General features: G+C 42.6%; 1 protein-coding gene across 2 annotated transcripts; it reads left to right on the plus strand.

Annotated features, from left to right (window-relative positions):
* Positions 1 to 2,803: 2,803 nt before the first annotated feature.
* LOC129476051 (embryonic testis differentiation protein homolog B-like) lies at positions 2,804 to 4,615 on the plus strand. 2 transcript variants are annotated; one of them, XM_055268627.2, is made up of 2 exons: positions 2,804 to 3,143; positions 4,259 to 4,615. In XM_055268627.2, exons 1-2 carry the CDS (start codon positions 3,019 to 3,021, stop codon positions 4,485 to 4,487), a joined length of 354 nt encoding a protein of 117 aa, XP_055124602.1. In that variant the 5' UTR covers positions 2,804 to 3,018; the 3' UTR covers positions 4,488 to 4,615. The 2 variants fall into 2 exon arrangements, with proteins under 2 accessions (XP_055124602.1, XP_055124603.1); XM_055268628.1 differs by lacking the exon at positions 2,804 to 3,143 and adding an exon at positions 3,804 to 3,864.
* Positions 4,616 to 11,074: the final 6,459 nt, after the last annotated feature.

The raw sequence follows: 11,074 nt of genomic DNA on the forward strand, positions 1-11,074 counted from the left end.
GGTTGGTTCCATGTCTTTGCTATTGTGAATAGTGCCACAATAAACATACGTGTGCATGTGTCTTTATAGCAGCATGATTTATAATCCTTTGGGTATATACCCAGTAATGGGATGGCTGGGTCAAATGGTATTTCTAGATCTATATCCTTGAGAAATTGCCACACTGTCTTCCACAATGGTTGAACTAGTTTATGGTCCCACCAACAGTGTAAAAGTGTTCCTATTTCTCCACATCCTCTCCAGCACCTATTGTTTCCTGACTTTTTAATGATGGCCATTCTAACTGGTGTGAGATGGTATCTCATTGTGGTTTTGATTTGCATTTCTCTGATGGCCAGTGATGATGAGCATTTTTTCATGTGTCTGTTGGCTGCATAAATGTCTTCTTTTGAGAAGTGTCTGTTCATATCCTTTTTTAAATTTTTTTATTTTTTTATTTTATATATTTTTTATCATACTTTAAGTTTTAGGGTACATGTGCACAATGTGCAGGTTTGTTACATATGTATAAATGTGCCATGTTGGTGTGCTGCACCCATTAACTTGTCATTTAACATTAGGTATGTCTCTTAATGCTATCCATCCCCACCCCACACCCCCCAATAGGCCCCGGTATGTGATGTTCCCCTTCTTGTGTCCATGTGTTCCCATCGTTCAATTCCCACCTATGAGTGAAAACATGCCCACTTTTTGATGGGGTTGTTTGTTTTTTTCACTCAAAATTCCGCTATCAATTATGATTAGGATTGTACTGCATATACTGATTTATTTAGAGGTGAATTGATGCCATTGCAAAAATTGATCTTCCTCTTAAGAAAAATGTAGCATTTTAAAATATTATGTGACTATTCAAACTGAAGGCTCATAAAAAGTGGCATGTGTGTTTTCCTTATATTTATCTTCATTATTTTTCTAGGTGTTTCATAACGTTTGCAACCAACGTAAATAGGATAGCTTAAATCTATGATATTCCCTATTTATTGGAAGACTGTGCAAATTTTTAATTTATTTATGTATTCATTTATTTTTATTGTAGAGATGGGGTCTCCTTATGTTGCCCAGGCTGGTCTTGGACTCCCTGGGCTGAAGTGCTCCACCCCCGTCAGCCTTCCAAAGTGCTGGGATTATAGGCGAGAGCCACTGTGCCTCACCTAGTATGCAAAGTTTTTATGCATTTAACTTCTATCAATCAGCCTCTTCTGACCTATCTCCTAGGTGATTGCCTTGGATTTCTAGGATGTCAGTTCCTTAAGAGAAAGATAGTTTTCCACTTTCTTTGTTAATAAAATACACCAATAAGTTATCTTCCCTCTCCAAATTGTTTAGGACAATGAATATGGCCTCAGGGTCTTTACATGGTTCTATGTGGCCAGGAGAAAACCTGGAGGACTGAGCCTTCCTTCCCTGCCACTCAAGAAAGGGAGTATGTGACCTGGGTCACTTTAAAAAAAAAAATTTTAAACATGCTATCTATAGAAAGGAAATGTAGCTCCAGTTCAATGAAAATTTTCACAAACGGTGAGTATTGACCTATTTAAGGAACAGATAGTGCCAAAAAGATTCTGACACTGACTTATGTATTTAGACTCTGGCCCTGCAGGGCTACATCTCATCTTTGCATCTGCAGGGCTGCTTATGGCAATCACCATGACTCTCTGCCTTAGGGGCTTTTTGTCTTACAGTTGGAGCATGCTGGATATGACCCAAGGCCAACTGGAGGTCTTGAACTCCTGGGCTCAAGCGATCCACTCACCTCAGCCTTCCAAAGTGCTGGGATTATAGGTGAGAGCCACTGTGCCTGACCTCGTATGCAAAGTTTTTATGCATTTAACTTCTCTCAATCAGCCTCTCCTGGTCTATTTCCTAGGTGATTGACCCGGATTTCTAGGATGTCAATTCCTTAAAAGAAAGACAGTTTTCCACTTTCTTTGTTAATAAAATACACCAATATGTTCTCTTCCCTCTCCAAATTGTTTAGAACACTGAACACGGCCTCAGGGTCTTTACATGGTTCTACGGGGGCTAGGAGAAAACTTGGAGGAGTGAGCCTTCCTTCCCTGCCACTCAAGAAAGGGAGTGTGTCCCCCGGGTCACTTTACAGTAACGTCAATTTCCTCAGTTCTTACATAAGACTGAGTGGGCAGCCAGGGTGGAGGCAAGCCACATCTCATAATAGTCATTTTAGTTCCTCATGAGAACCACACTACAAAAAACACAAAGCGCTGTCCCCACCATTATCCCTCTGACAGCCTGGAAAATCCATGTCCAGCATCTAGACAATACCCACATGGGTCACACATTAATGGTAACAACGTAGTTATTCTAGATCAGAGACTTGGAAGGGAATATGGCTTGAGACATATGAGTATGTCTCAAGGAACTGGTCCAGTTTTAGCATAAGATTTTCCAAAGCATTAAAAGCCCACCTGCATCCCAGGTCCACAGAATAAAGGTGTGAAGCTGCACTGCACTGAGCTTTGGGAGGGGCTCCACTGCACTGAGCTTCGGGAGGGTTTAGATAAGTGTGGGAGACACAGCAATGTTTAATTGCAGTGTTCAATTTCTGCAACTAAACACTCCATTTACATGAATTGTGTATTATAGAAGGGGTACTTGCAGAGTCATGACCAAAGATGGATGCAAGATTGAGAAGCAAGTGGGAAGTTTGACCTGGAACTAATTCCTAGATTGGAACATGGCAGAGAAAGTTGCTGATCACTACCCAGGGGACAAGGCAAGATGCAATGGGTGCTGTTTATTTACACAAAGGAGAAATTTTAATGGATTTTATGCGAGCCAGGAACAAGCTCTGAGGCCAGAGCAGTTGAGGGTTCTGTCTAGGAAGGGGATATCCAGATGGCATCCAGCCACAGGATATACCCACCTCCTCTCCCAGCAACTTCCATTCACCTTATTCAGACTTGAACCAGAAGGAAGCCAGGGATGGTGGCCAGTGTTTGAATCTTGCAGACTGTTGGCACTAGGTTCTGAGGACAATTGTGAGTCACTATAGTAACTATGACTTCACTTGGTGCTGAACCAATCAGGCCCCGGAACTCAAGGAAAGAGAGGGAGTGCCAAGCTGTTACTGTTCACCCTCTGGTCCAGATCTTTCTTCAGAAGAAACCTGAGTGGTCTCACAGGTAAAATATCCTGATATACCAAGATCATAGAGCATCCTTTTGTGCCATTAACTAACCTACCTGATAAACCCCAATCCTGTTTGGTAATGGGGGGAGGTTATCAGAGAGTCATTCGTTCAAATTGATACAGAGACACTATAGAGCAGTGGGTAAAAGCAGAAGCTTCAGATACAGGCTTTCTCAGTTCCAATCTCACCTCTCTGTCACTTGGGCAAGTCTTTTAGTCTCTCTTGGGAGGTCAAAATAGAGAGCACAGTGGGCATCCACCCCTAGCCTTGGCACTGTGCTAGATTCAAATGAAATGCAGAACTGGGTTTTTGGGGATGAGGCAGGGCCAGGCATCAGAGGTGAGTACAATCTTTAAGCCACTGTGATCAGGTTCCCAGGATGGAAAATCAGCAGGATGGACCTTAGAAACAGAAACTAGGTAGTACTTGAGAATGTCCAGTTTATTTTTTACACAGGGGTTTGGAGTAAGAGTCATACCTGCTTCACCAGTGATTTTCAAAGGAGGCAAATCCCATTTGACACTAAAGTCACAGAAAGAGATTTGGAATGAGGAAACAAATTCTAGCAGCCTGCAAGTTGTAGAATGAAGAAATGCAAATGTAAAGTACTGAACTTTGTTACAGATAGATTTACCAAAGAGAATTACTCTGCATAGCATGAATAATGGAATTCAGAAGGAAGCCCATATCCCAGGTACAGGGAAAACTCAGAGGTGAGAAGAAGGCAGCTCTGAGAAAGAGCAACATAGAATTGAGTTAAAATTAGTGTGGATATAAGAATTACAGTGACACTTGAGCTATGAGGTAGTGTTTTGAGTACAATCTAACAAGCCTGTGTGTGTGAGGTAACGATTAGAGTGATGCAATAGTGTGTCCTTAATGTCCCGGGTCCCATCAGGCTGCTGCACAGCCCCATGTGTAAGACAGATTGAAGAAACAATATGGTTGGTGCTTCAAATCAGATGATGACCCAAAGAAATCTCCTATGACTACTGCTGGTAGCAGTGTGTGTGGTGTGTGTGTGTGTGTGTGTGTGTGTGGTTTTGTGCCAGTGAGGAAGAGGTTGCCGGGTACACTTGATTACCTAGAATACGTCATCTTTTTCAGACTTCCTCCGTTGTGCTGTTTTACTGAGGTTGGGTGGAGTCAACACGTCATGGATAAAGACCTCCCTAAAGGCAGTCCCAGGGAGCCCACACTGAACATCAAGAAGTCAGAGAAATCCTTCAAACGCAAGAAGCCCACCAAAAATGTGCTGATCTTTTTAATCAACAGACAACTGGGCAGGCACAGAAGTGACATCGACCTGTCAAGATGGGTGTGGATGCTGTCATAAAGCAACTCCAGGGTGGACATGGCCTTGGACAAAAAGTCATGTGGCTTACCTGCTGAAGCCTGCCCAGATCTTTGAGAAATGAAATATAATTAGAACAATAAACTCCTCCCATGTTTGAGTCATTAAAACAGAGTCTGTCATTTCACTCCTTTAGGTTGGATGTGTGTTTGCTGACAGGGTGTTCTTGGGTTACACTGGAAGGGGCTTCTGTTCATCCTAACACGCTGTGCAGGGGTGCTCAGACCCAGGGGAGAAGGTGAGATCATGCTGCACACCAGATCTCTCCCACCATCAATCTGAAAAACACTGGAAAGTCAAAGTGATGTAGTACTTGGCATTCAAGGACCAAAGACTCTTCTCCCTAGCTATTTGGAAGAGACTGCCCTGGTGTTCCCCTCTAAAACCCAATGCTTGTCCTAGTGAAAAGACATTGTTTAAGAGCAGACCAACAGTTGGGCTGGGGGTTTGGGATATGTTTTAATACTACCAATGTCATATCCACAGAGCCTTCCAGAGGCAACCACTCTGCCCTTTGTCCCCAGGAAAGTATAGAATGCTCTGGTCACTTTTTTGTGTCATGTCAAACAAACCTGCTCAGGCCACAACCAAAGATAATTCATTTGACTGAAGTGAAGCCACCTGATAGGACAACAACACACATGAGATGGCTCCCACTGAAGAAGCTCTGTCCCCAAGGAATGTGCTGAGCAAGTCAGATACTCATTCTGAGAAACCTGAAATGGGAACCATGTGGGCAGTTGGTCACTGACAAGTGAGAGTTCAGCTGAAGAGGGGACAGGGAGAGCAAAGAGGTCAGAGCCGTGGCAAACATGGGCAAGCCTAAGGGAGGAGTAAGATGAAATTTACATAAGGTGAACCATTAAAGCCATCACAAATTCCAAGCATTTCTCTTGTCCTTTCACGTGAGCTGCAAAATAAGCCTGCAAGCAGTCCTCTGTCCCCTCTTCCTCTCCTCCCCAATTCCCTGTGTTCTCACAACCTGTCCAGCATTCCCCAACTCCCCTTCCTGTGTCCCCTCCCCCACCTACATCTAAGGAGCTGTTACTCTCTCTCTCCCCTTAGCCAGGTCTCTTCCAGATTTTTTATGTGGTAGAAACTTAAACTGCTCTATGTCCTTTTCACCGTCCTCTTTGTCCCTATCACCTTCTCTGTCCCTGCACTGATGCAGCATTGCCAAAAAAGAGCCACCAGCCTCTCCTCAGAGGATGCAGGTGGCTGCAGGATGGAGAGGAGGGGTTAGAGGCTGCCAGGTAGAGGGGCCTCCTGGGTGCACTGTTGGGAGGAATGCTGCCTGGACACTGCTATGTCAGTGACTATTTACCTCCAGTCCAGCATCAAACAGTGGCTGTGAGGTGGAGAATAGGTGGGGAATGGAGGCTGAAAGGGCAGCAGGTAGGGCAAGAAGGAGCCAAACCCACAGGAGCAGAGGCCGATAACAGCCGACCTCCTACACTCCATGGCCACACAACAGAAGAGACAGAATTTAGGATACAGAGTTACGTGTGGATAAATCTCACCATCATACTGAGTGAGAAAGCAAGTAGCACAGAATTATGTACCAAAGAGAAACTCAACTGTGCCAAGCAGTACTTGGATATATACATAGACGGTAAAGTTATCCAAACTAGAGCAGCAGCACATTCAAGTGGAGCTCTGTCCAGTTTCCAACTTGACTAGTGCCCCACAATAATTGGTACCAACTATTTCCCATCTTGCAAGGAGTTGCCTAACAATGCAGGCCTGGTAAAGAAGTCAATCACAATCATGTGACCTCTGACCACTCACCCACCTGCAGGTGTCTACTCACACTGGAAGTCTGGGTGGGTTGGAGACCAGAGAGGCATGCTTCCCAGGGACTGGATGCTGTGCTGAGTTTAAACGAGGAAAACTTCCTACACTTCAAATTCACTGGAAGGTTGGGGGTACTCAGTGTTCACCTAGAGAACTTGACTTTTGTTTCCAGAAGTGACACTCACAAGTAAGAAATTCAGGAGGAAAGTGGCTGTAGGAGAGGGAGAGAAGATTTGGCCAAAATTCCTCTGAAGAGATTTTTCTCAGGAGTTCTTAGTGGCAGTCAAATGTAGCCTTCTCGAGACGGGGGAGGAGGTGGGAATCTGGATGCAGCTGACTCACAGGAATCAGAGGCTGAGTGGAGACCGTGCACAGCGTCAGGAGACACTGTCTTCTTCTACTCTTTCATTTCTAGCTGCTGCCTCTCATTGCTCAAATCACTAACCAGACAGCCAGGAAGCCAAGGTGATGTCGTCCATGGTATCAGCCTTCCGGAACACACAGCCCTGCAGAGAAGCATATACCTAGTTGGACAAACTGAGAAGAATCAAATCAATTCACCACTTTTTTCTACTTCCATTACTGTTCCACCACTGTTGCTTTAATCAGAGGAATAAAACCCTCGCCCAACACATGGTAGCAAACACAGTGTTGTGAGCCATCTTATCATAACTATGACAAACCCACAGCCAGGTTCATACTGAATGGGCAAAAGCTCAAACCATTCTCCTTGGTAACTGGGACAAACAAGGATGCCTACTCCCACCACCCCTTTTCAACATAGTACTGGAAGTCTTAGCTAGAGCAATTAGGCAAGAAAAAGAAATAAAAGGCATCCAAATAGCAAAAGAAGAAGTCAAGCTATCTCTCTTCACTGACTATATGATTCTGTACCTAGAAACCCCTAAAGACTGTGCCAAAAGGATCCTAGAACTGATAAATCACTTTAGTAACGTTTCAGGATACAAAATCATTGTACAAAACTCAGGAGCATTTCTACACACCTGCAATATCCAGGCTGAGAGGGAAATCAAGAACATAACCCCATTTACAATAGCTACAAAGGAAATGAAATACCTAAGAATACAGCTAACCAAGGAGGTGAAAGATCTCTAAAAGGAGAACTACAAAACAATGATGAAAGAAATCAGAGATGACATAAATAAATTTTTAAAAATTCCATGCTAATGGGTAGGAAGAACTAATATCATAGAAATGGCCATACTGCCCAAAGCAATTTACAGGTTCAACGCTATTCATATCAAACTGCCAACGTCATTCTTCACAGAATTAGAAAAAAAACTATTCCAAAATTCACATGAAGACAAAAAGGAGGCTGAATAGCCAATGCAATCCTAGGAAAAAAGTACAAAGCTGGAGGCATCATACTACCCAACTTCAAATTATATTATATAGCCACAGAGATCATAACAGCTTTTTGTACTGGTACAAAAACAGACACATACACCAATGGAACAGAATAGAAAATTCAGAAATAAGGCCACACATCTAACCATCTGATCTTCGACAAGGCCAATAAAAACAAGCAATAGGGAAAGGGCTCCCTATTCAATAAATGGTACTGGGATAGCTGGCTAGTCATATGTACAAGATTAAAGCTGGAACTCTACCTTTCATTATATATAAAATTTCACTCAAAATCAATTAAAGAGTTAAATGTAAGACCTTAAACTGTAAAAATCCTGGAAGACAACCTAAAAAATACTCTTCTCAGCATCAGCTTTGGCAAAGAATTTTTTACTAAGTCCCCAAAAGCAATTGCAACAAAACCAAAAATGGACAAATAAGACCTAATTAAACTAAAGAGCTCTACACAGCAAAAGAAACTGTCAATAGAGAAAAAAAAACACAGATAACATGCATAATGGGAAAACATATTCACAAACTATGCATCCAAGAAAGGCCTAATATCTAGAATCTATGGTGAACTTAAATTGACAAGAAAAGAGAAATAACTCCATTGAAAACGGACAAAGGATATGCACAGACACTTATCAAAAGAAGACATACAGGTGGCCAACAAATATTATAAAATGCTCAATATCACTAATCATCAGAGAAATGGAAATCAAAACCACAGTGATATACCATCTCACACCAGTTACAATGGCTATTACTAAAAAGTCAAAAAATGACAGATGCTGGCGAGGCTGCAAAGAGAATGCTTATACCTGTTGATGAGAATGTTAATAAATTCAGCCACTGTGGAAAGTAGTCTGCAGATTTCTCAAAAAACTTAAAACAGCTACCATTCAACCCAGCAATCCCATTACTGAGCATATACTCAAATGAAAATAAATCATTATACCAAAAAAAATATGCACTCATGTGTTCATGGTTGCACTATTAACAATAGCAAAGATACTGAATCAACCCAGGTACCTATCAATGGTAGATTGGATTAAACAAATGTGGCACATATACACCATGGAATACTATGCAGCCATAAAAAAGAATGAAATCTTACTACTTTGTAGAAACATGGATGGAGCTGGAGGTCATAATCCTAAGCGAATGAACACAGGAACAGTAAACCAAATAGCACATGTTCCAGCTCAAAAATGGGAGCTAAACATTAAGCACACATGGATATAAATATGGAAACAATAGACACTGTGGACTACTAGAAGGGGGAGGAGGGAGGAAGAGAGAAGGATGAGTTGAAAACCGATCTATTGGATACAATGCTCACTAGCTGGGTGACAGGATCCATATCCAAAACCTCAGCATCACACAATATTCTCATGTAACAAACCTGCAAATGTACCCCTGTGTATCTAAAATAAAAGTTGAGACTGGGCACAGTGACTCATGCCTGTAATTCCAGCACTTTGGGAGGCTGAGGTGGAAAGATTGCTTGAGCCTAGGAGTTTGAGACCAGCCTGGGCAACATAGTGAGACCGCCATCTCTACACACAAAAAAATTTTAATTAGCGGGGCATGGTGGCATGGCCTGTAGTCCCAGCTACTCAAGAGACTGAGGCAGGAGGATTGCTTGAGCCTGGGAGGCGGAGGTTGCAGTGAGCCAAGATCGCATCACTGAACTCCAGCCTGGGTGACAGCACAAGAACCTGTCTCAGAAAATAAAATAAAATAAAAGTTGAAATTTAAAAATACATAAATAATAATGCTGATTGTGAATGCAAATACACTGGGTTCACAGACTCCCACCTAACCTATCTCAGAGACTCAGTTTCCAGCTCCTTACAAGCCCCCTTCACTGCAAGTACAGGCAACAGAGACCTGTCACAACCCTTTAGTCACAACCCTTTCAAATTACTGGATTTTAGGTGATAATTACTCTTCAAGAAGGCTGCTGAAATTTAAAGATGCTAAAAAAGCTAAAGTGCAGCATGAATATAACAATCAGACTCTTACAATGGAAATATTTTATGACTTGATAGAAACCTGACATAATCATCACCATGCTTCTGTGTGTGCCAGCTGGCATGGTACCTGGGGAAGACAAACGAAGCTATAACAATTTTTGGTCCCAATTCTGAATCCTCCTACAGACGAGGTGACAACTAGAGCTGCCTACAAACAGGAAACTCAGTCTGTAAAAACTGAAGAATTTGGAGCTTTAACAGCCAGTGAGCAACAATTTTTGATACATTTACAAAAATGTTTTTTAAAATTCTAAAAAGAGGAGGACTGTTCTCTCACTCTCAATAAAATATTAGAAACAGACACATAAAATGACAAACTGTTCTCTCGATTGGTGGCAATGGCCACCTTCTGGGTTCCAAATAATCCTTGGGTTGGGAACCATTAGTGCTGGAAAGGAAATGGAAGTTCCACAGCTTCTGCCAGAATTCCAGGATTTCAGAAAGAACACTATAAACTGAAGAAATGAAAAGTAAGGAAGAGAAGCACGGGGTGATATTTCCTCTAAATCTCAATGTTGACCGGAAAGTTGGAGGGCTCTACGGCTCCATTTGCTGTGGCTGGACAGAAGAAATTTCACTGGCTGTCATGCTCTAAAAGCTATCTGCAAAGTATCCCTTTGTCCAGAACACAGACTACTCCCCCACACAGGGGGCAGCAGGCAGATGCAGGCAGGCAGAGCTTCAGTCGCCCCAGCACAGCTGCTGGGAGCTCAGGCTGATGTGCAAAATGCTAATTCATTAAGAAACAATATCCAGTTGCTTATGAAGCAGGGGCATTTTCCTCTCTCCAGCTGCCATGCCCCTTTGCTGGAGCACATGGCATGCTATGAAAGTGGCGGGGCAGAGGAAGGCTTAGGTTACTTTTTGGAGGGCAGGGCCATGTTGAGGTGCAGATGCTCCAGCCAGGGCTGTTTCACTAAAATCTCAGTAAAACAAATATGTTCTAGAACAGTATAGTGAGCTTGAGGGATTTCAGAGCTGATCAAAGAAAACGATATGACCATGAGGAGGACATAGCACACAACAACCTTCATTTACATGACTTGCATATAAAGGGAAGTCTCTCACTGAATGAGATCTTCCAGAGGTTAAGGTGAAGGGAGAGAGGCAACGTGCACCCAGTGTGAAAAACAGTTTGGCATTTCCTCAGAATGTTCAATACAGAATTGCCATGCATTTATCCATTTTTGTGTTGCTATCAAGAAATACTTGAAGAGGAGTAATTTGTAAAGAAAAGAGGTGTAATTGGCTCACAGTTCTGCAGCCTGTACAAGCATGACACCAGCATCTGTTCAGCTTCTGGTGATGTCTTAGGAAGCTTACAATCATGGCAGAAGGTGAAGCACCTCATCCTCATCACCAAGA

The sequence above is a fragment of the Symphalangus syndactylus genome, chromosome X (genome assembly GCF_028878055.3).
Source record: "Symphalangus syndactylus isolate Jambi chromosome X, NHGRI_mSymSyn1-v2.1_pri, whole genome shotgun sequence".
NCBI lineage: Eukaryota > Metazoa > Chordata > Mammalia > Primates > Hylobatidae > Symphalangus > Symphalangus syndactylus.

What these genes read in the sequence shown, in the direction of transcription:
- LOC129476051 (XM_055268627.2), top strand. Translation starts at nt 3,019, where the DNA reads ATGACTTCACTTGGTGCTGAACCAATCAGGCCCCGGAACTCAAGGAAA. An exon ending in AAACCTGAGTGGTCTCACAG is followed by an intron (nt 3,144 to 4,258) that starts GTAAAATATCCT and finishes CATCTTTTTCAG; the next exon opens with ACTTCCTCCGTTGTGCTGTT.